Raw genomic sequence first — 17,585 nt, forward strand, 5'->3', positions numbered from 1 at the left:
CGCTTGCGAACATTCTCACGTATGTACATTCTCTGTAGCCATTATTCTGTTTAGATTCATCTTGTTAGCCTGTAGTGTATGATTTGTACTGTTTTACCTTTTGGAATAATCCACGGTGGCCTTAGAACCCTGTGGTTTCAACTACAAATCGGTGTTGTGTCTTCACTTTCCGGCCAGGGTTTAAAGTGTATTTTAACTGTATAAGGTTTACAAGTATTGATAAGGTGTACGCACTGCAGGTACTTTATACCGTCAGCGCTACTTAAGGTTTAAGGTATAACATCGTTGCTGTACTTTGTTGCTAAGGGTTTAAAGTGTTATCATATCATTGCATTGTATCATTAACAAGGTTTAAAGGTTATCGATTGTGTGTGCGCACGCTGAGCGTACTCTGTACACTCAGCGCGGCGTGTGTACGCCAAGTACGTACCACGTGCGGGACTCTGTACGCAAATAGCTTACAAAGTGCGTAGCACATGTATTCAGTATAGCGGCCATAGCGGCTCCACGGTAATAGTGTATCTAGAGGTATAGCTTTACGGTCTAAGATAATATCGACATTATCACCCTTTATACTGTGTGTGCATTTGTCAGTATGCCTCTGTACAGTGTGTGTGTGTGTGTGTGTGTGTGCGCGCGCGCGCTTCTGGTCCCTGTGTGTCTGTTAGTGTGCCCATATACAATCTATATGTCAGTGTGCTCCTGGTCCCTGCGTCTGTCAGTTGGGATGTATTTGTGTGCCTGACGCCGAGATAGATAGATACATATATATATGCATATATCTATATATATATCTAAAGATTTTTTTTTATATATAAATGTATGCGGAAACCCCCCTCGGTAAATCCTGCGTTTGCCCCTGACCTCCCGGGGCTGGAAGGTGAGGGAAGCCACCTCAAACCCTCTCCTGCCGACCACCACTGATTGCAGGACACCCCTGGCATCGCTTTGAGATAATCGCATATGTTAGTATATATGCGATTAGCATCATTGCGATGACCGGCGATGACCCATGATCATTGATAGTACATCCCGCCCTCTGTCTGGCTAAAGCAGGAGGTAGTGGCCACAGACTGACAGGCTGTTGGGGTAATGAGTAACTGGAAGGGGTGAACGATGCCGTGGTTTTGCACTATATTTCCTGTGAAGGGGCAAGAGCCCTACTCACGGACAGTCTTCCCACCTGGGTTGACACCCTGAGGGCTCTATCTCTCTCGCTCTCCCATGCAGCACCCTTCTCCTCACAGCGCTCTGAGGGAACTCCTCCACTTACTCAGATCCCCTCAGGGCTCTACTGGGAGATAAACCCACCTCCTCTTTTCCCGCTCTGCAGACTCCTCCAAGGGGCAGGGACATCAGCCAATAGTGGGGCGCCAGTCCTCCAACTCTCCAGGCACTGCAGTTGCCCTTCTCTGAGTCCTAGTGTCTGCTGGGTTATGCTGCTCATGTCACAGGAGAAAGGAGGGGTTTGTTAACCCCTGCAGCGTCAGTCTTCCTCCAAACGCTGGAAGAACTGGATCCACAGTGGATTACCACAAATAGACCCCATAGTGTGAACAAAACATCAACAGCCTCTGCCCTCAAGCCTGCTAACAGCAGAACTGAGCAGCTCAGGCATGAAGCACTGATGGTTTAAACCATCAATGTTACATGACCACATAGGGGTATATGTATTAACCTGGAGAATGCATAAGGAAATGATAAACCAGTGATAAATGCAAGGTGATAAACGCACCAGCCAATCCGCTCCAATATGTAAATTAACAGTTAGGAGCGGATTGGCTGGTGCGTTTATCACCTTGCATTTATCACTGGTTTATCACTTCCTTATGTCTTCTCCATGTTATTACATCTGCCCCATAGTGTGTTACCATCAATGGTTTTTGAATCCATCTACTTCAATGCTAACCATTGTTGGAGGGGGCTCTGATGACCATCCTTAGAGAGGAGACAGTGCCTCGCCACTAAGCCCTGCCCCTTCATGGCAAAATGCAGTGATTTGCGGTTCCTTTGAGGTAAGTGGGGTTAAATGATGCAAATTTGCATCATTTAACCCCGTCCCCTCAATACAGAGCCGCAAATTCCCAGCTATAATATCCACATCCTGCCTGCTTCAGTAGGAAGTGGGCGGGATAGAGGAGATTTACCCACTCTTCGGAGAACTGCCTGAGAAATCGGTAGTTGGCAAGTATGCATATAGGCCCAGTAATTTGTTCGCTTTCACTGCACTCCTGTAATCATATGCATAGTCACTGAGGAGATTGACATTTGTGGTCTTATAACATACATGCCAACATTCTGGCTGCTCTCTCCGGGCGAGAACAGCCAGGTCGGCTTAGCAGGGGGGCAGGGGAGGGCAGTGACGTGAGGAGGGGGTGGACCGGAGGCGGGATGGGGACGGGGCGGAGACAGGATGAGGGTGGGGTTACAGAAACACCTCTTTTAAGCCACGCCCGCTCTGTAATGCTGCGATCACGGCATTATACTGCAGGGGGCGTGGCTATGACGACGCGATTCAGCAAGAATCGCGCCATCGACTGCCCGGACCGCCCACTTTACACACTAAGTGGGTGGACGGGCAGGGGCAACCTCAAGAATCGGGAGACTTGCCTGCTCTTCCGGGGGAGTAGGCAAGTGTGCCTTATAACTGCTACTCCAAAACCAATTTGGTATTAATCTGGTGCTGAAAAAGGTGGCTGTTCCCCCAAAGTGGCACACAGCTTTAAATAGCTGCAATAAGAATCTGTCAAGACTGAGAAAGCACAGAGATAAATAGTGGTTTATAGTATTAGGTATCCACAGTTGCCATGGAGATAGCAGAAAATCCCATGGTTTACTTTCTTGCCAAACGTTGTTATGTAGGGCTTGATGACTGAACTGTTAATAAAAATGCCAGTTATCTGATACAAGGCAGAGTGACAAAACTAGCAACATGCCAACATCCTGCTTGATGAAATTGTGACCTAAACATGAACTAGCTGTGTGTGTGACTCATTCAGCTGTCGGTTTTATACAGATTCCTGAATCACTCACATCTAGAGTCAAAACAAATCTGCACATTGAAATGATAGTTGTGCAGAAATATCTTCCTACACATTTGGGAGATCCTACTGTATAAAAACTAGCGCAGAAGAAATGTGTTTCATTTCAGATGTCAGCATACATTTTGTAACCTGCACTTCATAAACAGCAGCCAGAGAGGGTCATTCAGATCTGATCGCTGCTGTGCGTTTTCGCACAGAGGGAGATCAGATCCGAACTGCACATGCATATGTACCGCAATGCGCCAGTGCGCCGCACAACAGCGACAGGCATAGGCGCCTAGCGATGGGATGGTGCGAAAAATCCGAACGCACGGGCGTTAGCAAGGTGATTGAGAGGAAGAGGCCGTTTGTGGGTTGCAACTGACCGTTTTCCGGGAATGTCTGGAAAAACGCAGACGGAATCAGGCGTTTTCAGGAAGGGTGTCTGACGTCAGCTCTGGCCCCTATCAGCAGGAATCAATTGCACAGGAAGAGTAAGTTCTGGGCTGTGCAGAGACTGCACAAAATCAGTTTGTGCAGCTCTGCTACACATGCGATCGCACAATTGCACGGAGCTTTAACCCTCTCCCTGTAGGCGGCGACTATCTGATCACAGAGCAGCCAAAAAAAATGCAGCCCATCGATCAGATCTGAATTAGGCCCAGAATCTGATTTGTTGCTATAGGCAACACATTAATTTGCCTGTGCACATGTTTTTATAAATATAGCTTAATATTGTTCTACCTCTTTTTAAATGTAATAGTGTTGTGCTTAAAGTCTCCCATACATCAGCAATTGCAAAAAACAATTCACAGATTCGAAGATTTTTGCCCCCCAATTTAAATAAACCGAATCCATCAATTTGCACCCATACATTACAGATATTTTTCACTGATTTGCAGACCTGCCAATCTTGAAAAGCTCATCAGTTTCCAAGAAACAGTCTGCAAATCTGCTGATTGTTACCATACACTAGAAATCTACAACCCCAATTGATCTGTGGAATTAAACATGTTGAAAAACCTGGTTTAGCAATCCCAATCACTTTCCGGTCGGAATTTGCGAACTGTGAATCCCATACATTGCAGATTTATTTACACAATTATCTGCAAAGTGCCAATTTGCCCCAACTGATTGCTTATGTCTGGGGGCCTTTACTCCCTTACTTTGATACCTTTTTTGTATTTAACACACTTTACTCTCTATTATTTGGGTTATTCAATTGCTGCAATATAAACATACAGATCCTGCATTAACATAAGGTATATAATAAATGTGGCTGCCATAGCTGTCCTCACTTTGGCAAAATATATACATACAATATGTAAATATTTTGTCTCTGTTTTGCTTTTTGTCCCCTCTGTCCATCTGTGCCTGCATCTCTGTTTCTGGTTCCCCCACTCTGTACCTCCTTTTGTATTTATTTAAGTTATGCCGCCGGCCGGCCTGCCGCGTGCGCCGAATTCAGGATAAAGCTGGCTGTGTCTGCAGCAGCCTTTTCCTCCCGATGATTGGCTCCTGCACACACGTGACCGTGCAGGAGCCCAGCAGCAGCAGCCACCACGCTGACGCGGATGACATGCAAGCAGTTTGTTGTTGGGAGGGGGTGGTCCTGACAACGTAGGCATGTCTGGACCATGTGCGGGGCGGGCCACTGGGTCCAGAAACATGTCTGCCCGCCGATTGCCTCGCAGGTAGGCTGTGTAGGCAGCGGGCAACTCTAAACATGTATCTTAGCTTAGGGGGGGGGGGGGGGGGGCAGGCATTGCCTCCTAGTAGTAAATATTGCTGTACCAAACAAATTGGGGCAGAAAAGCTATATACTGTATGCAGTGTCAAAAATGCCTGTATATGAAAAGTATATTTATCCAAATTGTTAAATCTGCTTATCCTTTTATTTTTCTTACAGCAATTACGCCATGAAAATTTGGTAAATCTATTAGAAGTATGCAAGAAAAAGAAGCGCTGGTATCTAGTGTTTGAATTTGTTGACCGTACAGTTCTCGACGACCTGGAACAGTTTCCCAGTGGGTTAGACTTCAACAGAGTACGGAAGTATTTATTCCAGATAATAAGAGGAATAGGATTTTGCCATAATCACAATGTGAGTAATACAATGCCTCCAAATCATATCACTGATTAATGTTTAGTTATTATTAATTACTTTGCCCTGGATTACATACAAAATAACATTATTGTTTGATTTAGAGAAAAGACATACAAATCTGTATTCATTAAAGACAATTGTAATAAAAAAAGGTCATGTGATAAATTTTAATATGATTTGCAAAAAAGGGTCAGTTTTGCACTTTATTTTACATATCTGAATGCAGTCATGTGTCTGGTGGGAGGGAATGCTACTTCTGATAAAATATCAAATTACATTTACTGATTTCTTGCTGATTCTAGAGGCCTAAGTCAGACTGGATCGCTGCAGCGGCAGCAATCGCAGTCTGAAGCCCTTGCTGGAGTGCGCACGCGCAGTGCGGCCACTGTGCATGTGTACTCCAGCAAGGGCCTCAGACTGCTATTAGTATCTCAGGGCTGCAATCGCAGAGGCGGTCGTGGGACGGGAGGGGGCGTACCAACGGCGTTAGAATGCCGTTGGTGGGGCGTGGTCCAGACAACGCAGGCGTGTCCGGACCGTTGTAGGGGCGGGCCGCAGTGGCTGCGTGACGTCACGGGCAGCCTCTGCGACCTGGGACGTGACGAGTAGCAGCCTGCCAGCGCGCAGGAGCTGCGCTGGCAGGGAGCTACTCAGTGGGTGCAAAAGCATCGCCACTGTGCGATTCTTTTGCACCCTTGCAGGGGATTAGGACCTGACATTTGGGGAAGACTAGCCCTGTGCTGGGCATCCCCCCGCATGACTGAGTAACTGATCATAGATGTGCTAAATTTAGCATATCTTCGATCAGATCTGAATTACCCCCTATTTTGGGAACAAAGCAAGTAACTTTGCACCTGGAGAAACCAGGTTGCAATGCAAGGGTTGCAAACACATTGAATACTGACTGCTATTGCATGTAGCGGAGCCTACAATTGCTGCACAGTTTTATTCTCAATGGGGAAGACGATCTGACCCCTATGCATACCTCCCAACATGACCCTCTCCAGGAAGGACCGAATGCTCTTCTCCTGGACTTCCCTCTTAATTTATGATTGCCAACACCTTTCTTATCTATCAACCTGTTCAAAACAGGTGATGGCAATGACAAATTTACAGAAAAATCCAGAAGCAGAGCATTGTGTCCCTCCTGGAGAGGGTCATGTTGGGAGGTATGCCTATGTACCAAACTACAAAAAGCAAAGTTTTTGGGGAGTTTGGCCCCATTAGTTTACAATTCACTTCAGATGGTGTAAAACACTTAAAGCCTATGGAGGCTTACTTGCAGGAGAGATATCTTCCAATCCCTCTCCCACAGCCTCCATCTGGCGGTGGAAACTGACACTGTGCTGAAATATGAAAGACTTTAGTACATAGCAGAGATATTTTCAGACAAGATTAAAATAGACGTTGCAATCATGGCAGTGCCACAATTATTAAGACATAGGTCCCTAAATCTCTCTCCATATTTTACATCTTCCCCACCTACAGTACAGTGTAACATGGTTTTGCCAAAGTGCATATTACTTCTTTTTTTTTGTTGCTTTGTGTGTGTGTGTCTAATGGGTGTGCGATCATGTTCTGAAATATGCACGCCTTGGTGGTAACATGTATAATTAGAAGTCATTATACATAATACAGGCCAGCTGAAATATGGACAGAGCTGATCAGTGGAGGATGAGTCTGAAGCACAGAGTAGGGGAGAGTAACATTCAGTCTGCTTGGTAATAGTTAATCTCATTACCATGTGTTCTCTTCCTAGGTCTGCGCCAATTCATCTTTTCAACATGCCTTTGACAGATGGCTGCAGAAAGTGACTGAAAGGGGCATACAGATGTAGCTATTCTGAGCTTGCCGCAATGCAAAGCGATCATAAAAAGTGTGCCTATGAATGGGTGCGTGCCCCTAGGAAATGGATGGTGCGAATGCGGTTGTGACTATTCACACACTGGTGCACAAAATTGCACATGTGTATGCATTGCGGCAAAGCTGAGCATAGCTAAATCTGTGCGTGGAAGAAAAAGTGGAAATGTATTTCCTATGTGTATACCTTACCACGAAAATACTATGAATGTATTAACACACACATGGAAGCTTCTGTGAGTGGATTTTGTACTCTTGCTAGTATTGATTTATTTTTTTCTCTAGAACACTGGTACAGAAATTCTTCTTTTATTTATATAAATTATATATATATCTATATATATCTATATATATATATATATATATATATATATATATATATATATGTAATATTATATTATATTACACTTAGTTATGGCTTTCTACCCTAGATTATCCATCGAGACATAAAGCCAGAGAACATATTGGTGTCACATTCAGGCGTGGTAAAATTGTGTGATTTTGGATTTGCCCGTACTTTGGCTGCCCCAGGAGAGGTGTACACGGATTATGTGGCTACACGATGGTACAGAGCACCGGAGCTATTGGTTGGGGACATCAAGTATGGCAAGTATGTGACTTTCTGATAATGATGAGCAGTGATACAAACATCTTGGCATGTCTCTGTTTTGGCTTTGAGTAACTATTAATTATTAAGAATTGTAATTGTGTTCATTAGAGCCGTTGACGTGTGGGCTATTGGCTGCTTGGTAACAGAAATGCTCACGGGTGAGCCACTTTTTCCTGGAGATTCTGATATTGACCAGTTGTACCTCATCATTAAATGCCAAGGTAAGGTTATTTTAGCATTTTGGCTCTTAAAAATATGAACTAATAGTGTGACAATAACACAGAGCTCACCAGGGGCTGTTACATTTCTTGTGCCTAGAAAATCGGCTTTCACAGTGGTGTATCTATAGTGGATGCAGTGTGGGCCCCCTGGACCCTGTGGGCCCTTGTGCCCTGCACACACTGCACCCATTTTTTTCAATACTTACCCTTCAGAATCCCGGGTAGGCAGCAGCAGCGCTGCAGGAATCACTAGAAAAATGGCGCAGCAGTAATTTTCCCGGCATTTTGAGCATGCACATTAAGAAAATCTCGGGGAAAATGGCTGTTGCGTCATTTTCCCGGAGACATGTGCATCAGCACTAGACTCTGGGACAGCGTTAGGGTCCCCTAGTGACCTTAGTGCCGGCAAGAGAGGAGGGGGCCTCCTCCTCTTTTGATACGCCCTGCTTATAATGCAATTATCACTGTTCCCTCTAATCTGAACAGTCTGGAGATGTAATAGTATTGAACTGGAACTTGCTATGAAAAATCGTACACATTGGGAACACAGGCGCTGATTCAGACCTGATCGTTGGTCTGCAAAGTATGCTGTCCTGCGTTGGGATAGTCGCCGCCTCCAGGGGGAGTGTAAATTCGCCGTGCAAGTATGTGATCCTATGTGTACGCTGAGCTGTAAAAATCCACTCTGTGCAGCCCAGGATGTACTCCTCCAGTGCGATCACATTAGGCTGATCGGGGCCGGAGCTAACGCCAGACCCCCTCCCTGAAAACGCTTGGACATGCCTGCGTTTTTCAGGACACGCCCTGTAAATGGTCAGTTGCCACCCACAAATGGCTTCCTCCTGTCAATCACCTTGCAAACGCCCGTGCGTTTGGATCTTTTGCACCATCCCGTCGCTGACCAGCGATGCGCGTTGTTGTTGTCCAACGCGCATGCACATTGCGGTGCATACACCTGATCGCCTACTGTATGAAAATACACAGCAGCGATCCGGTCTGTATCACCCCCACAGCCCAGTGATCCTAATTAGAGTCATAGTTTAACTCTTTCCTGTCTGCATTACTTAGTTTAGATGGAAAATTGACACTCAGGTCTATGGCCTGAGCCTGTTTGCGAAATGAAGCTTGTGTGTTCTCACACAGTATCCGGACTCCACGTCGACACCACTTAGGTCGACACACCTTAGGTCGACACACCTTAGGTCGACGCCTGAAACAGGTCAACACGGACAATAGGTCGACATGAACAAGGTCGACATGGAAAAAGGTTGACATTATTATTATTATTTTTTTCATTTTTAGAACTTTTTTATACTTTACGATCCACGTGGACTACAATTGAGAATGGTAACCTGTGCCGAGCGCAGCAGCGAGGGGACACGGTGCACTAATTGGGGTTACTAGTCAGATTACACAGAAAACGACACCAAAAAAACATAAAAAACTCATGTCGACCTATTTTCCATGTCAACCTTTTTCAGATGTCGACCTAAGGTGTGTCAACCAATTAAGTGGTGTCGACCTAATTGGTGTCGACCCCGAGTCCCAAACCCTTTTCACATTGTGCATACTGCCTTCCAATCGCATCTCCACTTGCAACAGAAAAGGGCATAACTAGGCTAGGGTGTAGTATGGTATGCAGGCGGCCGGGCTCCCGGCGACCAGCATACCGGTTCCCGGGATCCCGACCGCCGGCATACCGATAGCGTGGCAAGCGCAAATGAGCCCCTTGCGGGCACGGTGGCGCGCTACGCGCGCCAAGCTATTTATTCTCCCTCCAGTGGGGTCGTGGACCCTCAAGAGGGAGAAAAAGTGTCGGTATGCCGGCTGTCGGGATTCCGGCGCCGGTATACTGTGTGCCGGGTTCCCGACATGCGGCAAACTGAAGACCACCCTTAGGCTATAATGAAAAACTCACTTATTTACATGCACACAAAGAGGGAGCATATTTAGAAGATTGTGTTCAGCAAATATTTGGGTCCCTAATATTTAGAAGTTCTGAACACACAATCTAAGATGTCCTCATCAGTTTTAGATGTTGTTCTTTAGTAATAAATAGTAAAGTTTATTAATTTGGTTGCTATGTGTTGCAGCATTTTGCTATTAACATGATGTTATTAAGTAATCCTTTTTATGCTTGGTTAGATTTCTAAACACAGTTACAAGTCAATTATTAATTAAAATATATACAGAAAACTTTCCTTTAGGCTGGGTCAGCGTCAGTGGTTTTTCAGCACAGGTATAATGATGTGACTAAATCACTAATGATAATATACAGTAAGCAATGAACATTTGGCCTATATTATATTTACTGCTTTGTGTTGCAGGTAACCTGACTCCACGCCTTCAAGAGCTGTTTTACAAGAATCCACTGTTTGTTGGTGTGACTTTACCAGAAATCAAGGAAGTTGAACCTCTTGAAAGGCGATATCCTAAACTTTCTCCCATTATATTAGATTTAGCCAAGGTAACTTCTGTCAGATTCTAGTGGTTTACTGGCAAAACTATCTAGTACATATATATATTAAATCAGCTAAAAAGGATCCCATATATATGCTCATTAATAAGCAATTTTTCACATAATTGAGACATAAAAATGGATCTTTGCCAAACATGGACCTATGACCTTATTGAGCTTCAGTTGCAGGTTTGCTAATTTAGCAAAACTGCACTTGCTGACAATTGCATGTTGGGGGCCACCCAGTACAGGGCAATGTCATCCAGCATGCTAATTGGACGCAAGCTATGCGATCGCAGTTCAATCGCGATCGCATTGCTGACCCCGCCTGGCTATGAAGACAGGAGCTGTGCAGCCATCGTACAATTTGCAGTGGCCACATCTGATATCACGCAGCCTCCCCATAAATGGCCCAGACCTGCCTGCGTTCCCGTCGTCACACCCCTGCAATGCTGCGTCGCTGTCCTTGACCTCCCAACGAATGCTTCGACCTGTCAATCAGGCAGAGGCGTTTGCATCACTGCAATGCGATCGTATCTCCCTACCTGCGTAGAACGGTACCTGCGCAGGCGCACTGGCCAGGAAAACAGGAGAATGCAATCGCATTGCTGATACAATCAGTATTGAATAAGGCCCCTAGTTCATAGCACGGCAGACCTAAAGACCTTCATGGGCACTTATACTCCTAGGTCTTCCAGATATTTTGCTACGCAGTTTCCAATTGAACAGCCTGGCCTTTATTGTGATTCAGTGGAACTGCAGGGCTTTAATTATTGTATTACAACCCTTCTGAGACTGATAGATATCGTCAACTATTTTCTTGATGTTATCAGCAGTATCTTTTGATCTTGGCATGTGTCTCTTGAAAATACTGTATGTATTGACATATTTAGGAATAATGTAGTCTGAATTGTATTAAATAGGGTGGGTCGCAGTCAGGAATTAACCAGTTTAGTGAAGCGGAGGGGGGGGGGGGGGGGGGAGGAGTAGATTTTTACATAAAACTAATTAATTTGTGATTACTTTGCTCACCATATTAACTGGTTCAAAAGTGTCCCTATATCTATGGAGGCTTCAAATATATAAGTAGAGTATGTGATAATAACACACTCTACATTCAGGATTGTGCATATTTCTGGTTCTTACTCCTACATATTTTATTGTTAAGGTAGGTATACACTATACAATTATCTGTCAGATAATCTGCCAGATCTAGCTGGTTGGAATGAAAATCTGGTAATTGATGGGAGCAAATTACAATCTATCATTTGCTCCCAAACACTGCAAAACTGTCAAAAAATAAGATTTTACTCACCGGTAAATCTATTTCTTGTAGTCCGTAGTGGATGCTGGGAACTCCGTAAGGACCATGGGGAATAGACGGGCTCCGCAGGAGACTGGGCACTCTAAAAGAAAGATTAGGTACTATCTGGTGTGCACTGGCTCCTCCCACTATGACCCTCCTCCAGACCTCAGTTAGGATACTGTGCCCGGAAGAGCTGACACAATAAGGAAGGATTTTGAATCCCGGGTAAGACTCATACCAGCCACACCAATCACACCGTATAACTCGTGATACTACACCCAGTTAACAGTATGAAATATAACTGGGCCTCTCAACAGATGGCTCAACAATAACCCTTAGTTAGGCAATAACTACATACAAGTATTGCAGACAATCCGCACTTGGGATGGGCGCCCAGCATCTACTACGGACTACAAGAAATAGATTTACCGGTGAGTAAAATCTTATTTTCTCTGACGTCCTAGTGGATGCTGGGAACTTCGTAAGGACCATTGGGATTATACCAAAGCTCCCAAACGGGCGGGAGAGTGCGGATGACTCTGCAGCACCGAATGAGAGAACTCAAGGTCCTCCTCAGCCAGGGTATTAAATTTGTAGAATTTAGCAAACGTGTTTGCCCCTGACCAAGTTGCAGCTCGGCAAAGTTGTAAAGCCGAGACCCCTCGGGCAGCCGCCCAAGATGAGCCCACTTTCCTCGTGGAATGGGCTTTTACTGATTTAGGATGCAGCAATCCAGCCGCAGAATGCTCCAGCTGAATTGTGCTACAAATTCAGCGAGCAATAGTCTGCTTAGAAGCTGGAGCACCTATTTTGTTGGGTGCCTACAGGATAAAAAGCGAGTCAGTTTTCCTGACTCCAGCCGTCCTGGAAATATACATTTTTAAGGCCCTGACTACGTCCAGGAACTTGGAATCTTCCAAGTCCCTAGTAGCCGCAGGCACTACAATAGGTTGGTTCAAGTGAAAAGCTGATACCACCTTAGGGAGAAACTGGGGACGAGTCCTCAATTCTGCCCTATCCATATGGAAAATCAGATAAGGGCTTTTACATGACAAAGCCTCCAATTCTGACACACGCCTGGCCGAAGCCAAGGCCAATAACATGACCACTTTCCACGTGAGATATTTCAAATCCACAGTTTTAAGTGGCTCAAACCAATGTGATTTTAAGAAACTCAACACCACGTTGAGATCCCAAGGTGCCACAGGAGGCACAAAAGGGGGATGAATATGTAGCACTCCCTTTACAAATGTCTGAACTCCAGGCAGTGAAGCCAGTTCTTTCTGGAAGAAAATCGACAGAGCCGAAATCTGGACCTTAATGGAACCCAAGTTTAGGCCCATAGTCACTCCTGACTGTAGGAAGTGCAGAAAACGACCCAGCTGAAATTCCTCTGTTGGGGCCTTCCTGGCCTCACACCACGCAACTTATTTTCGCCAAATACGGTGATAATGGTTTGCGGTTACTTCTTTCCTGGCTTTTATCAGCGTAGGAATGACTTCCTCCGGAATGCCCTTTTCCTTTAGGATCCGGAATTCAACCGCCATGCCGTCAAACGCAGCCGCGGTAAGTCTTGGAACAGACAGGGCCCCTGCTGTAGCAGATCCTGTCTGAGCGGTAGAGGCCATGGGTCCTCTGATATCATTTCTTGAAGTTCTGGGTACCAAGCTCTTCTTGGCCCATCCGGAACCACGAGTATCGTTCTTACTCCTCATTTTCTTATTATTCTCAGTACCTTTGGTATGAGAGGCAGAGGAGGGAATACATAAACCGACTGGTACACCCACGGTGTCACTAGAGCGTCCACAGCTATTGCCTGAGGGTCCCTTGACCTGGCGCAATATCTAGTTTTTTGTTTAGGTGGGACGCCATCATGTCCACCTGTGGCCTTTCCCAACGGTTTACCAACAGTTGGAAGACTTCTGGATGAAGTCCCCACTCTCCCGGGTGTAGGTCGTGTCTGCTGAGGAAGTCTGCTTCCCAGTTGTCCACTCCCGGAATGAACACTGCTGACAGTGCTAAGACGTGATTTTCCGCCCATCGGAGAATCCTTGTGGCTTCTGCCATCGCCATCCTGCTTCTTGTGCCGCCCTGTCGGTTTACATGGGCGACTGCCGTGATGTTGTCTGATTGGATCAGTACCGGCTGGTTTTGAAGCAGAGGCCTTGCCAGACTTAGGGCATTGTAAATGGCCCTCAGTTCCAGAATATTTATGTGTAGGGACGACTCCTGACTTGACCAAAGTCCTTGGAAATTTCTTCCCTGTGTGACTGCCCCCCAGCCTCGAAGGCTGGCATCCGTGGTTACCAGGACCCAGTCCTGTATGCCGAATCTGCGGCCCTCTTGAAGATGAGCACTCTGCAGCCACCACAGTAGAGATACCCTGGTCCTTGGAGACAGGGTTATCAGCCGATGCATCTGAAGATGCGATCCCGACCACTTGTCCAAGAGGTCCCACTGAAAGGTTCTTGCATGGAACCTGCCAAATGGAATTTTGCTTCATTAGAAGCTACCATTTTTCCCAGGACTCGTGTGCAGTGATGCACCGATACCTGTTTTGGTTTCAGGAGGTCTCTGACTAGAGATGACAGCTCCTTGGCTTTCTCCTGCGGGAGAAACACTTTTTTCTGTTCTGTGTCCAGAACCATCCCCAGGAACAGTAGGTGTGTGGTAGGAACCAGCTGTGACTTTGGAATGTATAGAACCCATCCGTGCTGTTGTAGCACTTCCCGAGATAGTGCACTCCGACCAACAACTGCTCCTTGGACCTCGCCTTTATAAGGAGATCGTCCAAGTACGGGATAATTAAAACTCCCTTTTTTCGAAGGAGTATCATCATTTCTGCCATTACCTTGGTAAAGACCCTCGGTGCCGTGGACAGTCCAAACGGCAGTGTTTGGAATTGGTAATGGCAATCCTGTACCACAATTCTGAGGTACTCCTGGTGAGGATGGTAAATGGGGACATGTAGGTAAGCATCCTTGATGTCCAGGGATACCATGTAATCCCCCTCCTCCAGGCTTGCAATAACCGCCCTGAGCGATTCCATCTTGAACTTGAATTTTTTTATGTATGTGTTCAAGGATTTCAAATTTAAAATGGGTCTCACCGAACCGTCCGGTTTCGGTACCACAAACAGTGTGGAATAGTAACCCCGTCCTTGTTGAAGTAGGGGCACCTTGACTATCACCTGCTGGGAATACAGCTTGTGAATTGCCTCTAGCACAGCCTCCCTGCCTGAGGGAGTTGTCGGCAAGGCAGATTTGAGGAAACGGCGGGGGGGAGACGCCTCGAATTCCAGCTTGTACCCCTGAGATACTACTTGAAGGATCCAGGGATCCACCTGTGAGCGAGCCCACTGATCGCTGAAAATTTTTTGAGGCGGCCCCCCACCGTACCTGGCTACGCCTGTGGAGCCCCCGCATCATGCGGTGGACTCAGAGGAAGCGGGGGAAGAATTTTGATTCTGGGAACTGGCTGACTGGTGCAGCTTTTTCCCTCTTCCCTCGTCTCTGTGCAGAAAGGAAGCGCCTTTAACCCGCTTGCTTTTCTGAAGCCGAAAGGACTGTACCTGATAATACAGTGCTTTCTTAGGCTGTGAGGAAACCTGAGGTAAAAAATTTTCTTCCCAGCTGTTGCTGTGGATACGAGGTCCCAGAGACCATCCCTAAACAATTCCTCACCCTTATAAGGCTCTATGTGCCTTTTAAAGTCAGCATCACCTGTCCAGTGTCGGGTCTCTAATACCCTCCTGACAGAATGGACATTGCATTAATTCTGGATGCCAGCCGGCAAAATATCCCTCTGTGCATCCCTCATATATAAGACGACGTCTTATGTTCGCAAAATAGTATCTCTGTTTGACAGGGTTACAGACCACGCTGCAGCAGCACTATCTGCAGGTCTCAGTCTAGTACCTGAGTGTGTAAATACAGACTTCAGGATAGCCTCCTGCTTTTTATCAGCAGGTACCTTCAAAGTGGCCGTATCCTAAGTCGGCAGTGCCACCTTTTTTGACAAACGTATGAGCGCCTTATCCACCCTAGGGGATATCTCCCAGCGTAACTTATCCTCTGGCGGGAAAGGGTACGCCATCAGTAACTTTTTAGAAATTACCCGTTTCTTATCGGGGGAACCCACGCTTTTTCACACTGCATTCACTCATTTGATGGGGGAACAAAACACTGCCTGCTTTTTCTCCCCAAACATAAAACCCTTTTTTAGTGGTACTTGGGTTAATGTCAGAAATGTGTAACACATTTTTTATTGCCGGGATCATGTAACGGATGTTCCTAGTGGATTGTGTATATGTCTCAACCTCGTCGACACTGGAGTCAGACTCCGTGTCGACATCTGTGTCTGCCATCTGAGGGAGCGGGCGTTTTTAAGCCCCTGATGGCCTTTGAGACGCCTGGGCAGGCGCGGGCTGAGAAGCCGGCTGTCCTATAGCTGTTACGTCATCCAGCCTTTTATGTAAGGAGTTGACATTGTGCCCTCTGGAGCTAATGGTGTCCAGTAGCCTAAGAAACCCAAGCTAGCTGCAAGCAGGTATAGCCTGAATCTCACTATGTGAACACACCTTTAGTCTAATGGCCCCCATACATCCGAGATTTATTGGGGCAATGCCCCGATCCCCTGACGGCTGGATCAGGGTATCGGAAATATTAAATATGCTTAAAAACTCTGATTCCCTGATCCTGACGGTCATTTTTAACATGGCTATTTTCCCCAATTCATCAATCAGCGTTTACGGCAGTCAAGGAATCGCCTCATAGATGTATGGGGGCCATTAGGTGCACTACAAAACTTTTAATTGTTGATAAACTCTAGTTTAGATGCCAAGTTATTTGCTAACACAAATCAGTAGTTTCAAATAAATGTACAATATTTTAACATGATACAAATTTATATATCTCTACACTTTGGAATGCAAATGCACAATACTAAATATATGTTGGACAAACTAAAACTGGCAAATTTCTATTGTTCTACTTGTATTTCTCTCCAGTGCGTGTAATGGGCAGCTTCATATCTGGGCTGCAAGAGCCCTCTAGTGGTCATGAATTCTGTGTGTAATCACAAATATCTCCTGACAGAATTCAGACATAGGGGTATATTTACTAAGGTCCCGATTTTGACCGAGATGCCGTTTTTTCATCAAAGTGTCATCTCGGTAATTTACTAAGCAAAAATCACGGCAGTGATGAGGGCATTCGTAATATTTTGGAAGTCCTAGGAAAAAATCACGAATCAATACACCATCGGTCAAATACGCCTGCAATTTGCTAGAAATCGGGAATTTACTAAAAAGTGCAAAACACAAACACTGCCGACAATAGCCAAACACTGCCGTGATAAAATACAAATCGTGAAAAAGTGCTAAAAAAAAACAGACCTGCTTTTTTATCCCGTGTTTGTATAGGCATGCACGGATCCATGAGATCCGTGCATGTTTTTCAGTGGGAAGGGGGGGGAAATGTTCTAAATTTTCAGAAAAAAAATAGCATGGGGTCCCCCCTCCTAAGGCAAACCAGCCTCGGGCTCTTTGAGCCGATCCTGGTTGCAGAAATATGGGGAAAAAATGGACAGGGGTTCCCCCATATTTAAGCAACCAGCATCGGGCTCTGCGCCTGGTCCTGGTTCCAAAAATACAGGGGACAAAAAGAGTAGGGGTCCCCCGTATTTTTGAAACCAGCACCGGGCTCCACTAGCTGGACAGATAATGCCACAGCCGGGGGTCACTTTTATACAGTGCCTTGCGGCCGTGGCATCAAATATCCAACTAGTCACCCCTGGCCGGGGTACCCTGGGGGAGTGGGGACCCCTTCAATCAAGGGGTCCCCCCCCCAGCCACCCAAGGGCCAGGGGTGAAGCCCGAGGCTGTCCCCATCCAATGGGCTGCGGATGGGGGGCTGATAGCCTTTGTGATAAGTGTTTGATATTGTTTTTAGTAGCAGTACTACAAGGCCCAGCAAGCCTCCCCCGCAAGCTGGTACTTGG

The 17,585-nt window shown here is 46.0% G+C and overlaps 1 protein-coding gene across 2 annotated transcripts in view; it reads left to right on the forward strand.

Moving 5' to 3' along the window:
• The window catches only part of CDKL2 (cyclin dependent kinase like 2), a 178,723-nt gene that overhangs the window by 98,879 nt on the left and 62,259 nt on the right, over positions 1–17,585 (forward strand). For both annotated transcript variants that reach the window (XM_063916747.1, XM_063916739.1), the window contains exons 3-6: positions 4,933–5,127; positions 7,422–7,600; positions 7,709–7,821; positions 10,149–10,288. In XM_063916747.1, the coding sequence (XP_063772817.1) occupies positions 4,933–5,127; positions 7,422–7,600; positions 7,709–7,821; positions 10,149–10,288 (627 nt within the window). The remainder of the gene's footprint in view (positions 1–4,932; positions 5,128–7,421; positions 7,601–7,708; positions 7,822–10,148; positions 10,289–17,585) is intronic.

The sequence above is a fragment of the Pseudophryne corroboree genome, chromosome 1, assembly GCF_028390025.1.
Source record: "Pseudophryne corroboree isolate aPseCor3 chromosome 1, aPseCor3.hap2, whole genome shotgun sequence".
NCBI lineage: Eukaryota > Metazoa > Chordata > Amphibia > Anura > Myobatrachidae > Pseudophryne > Pseudophryne corroboree.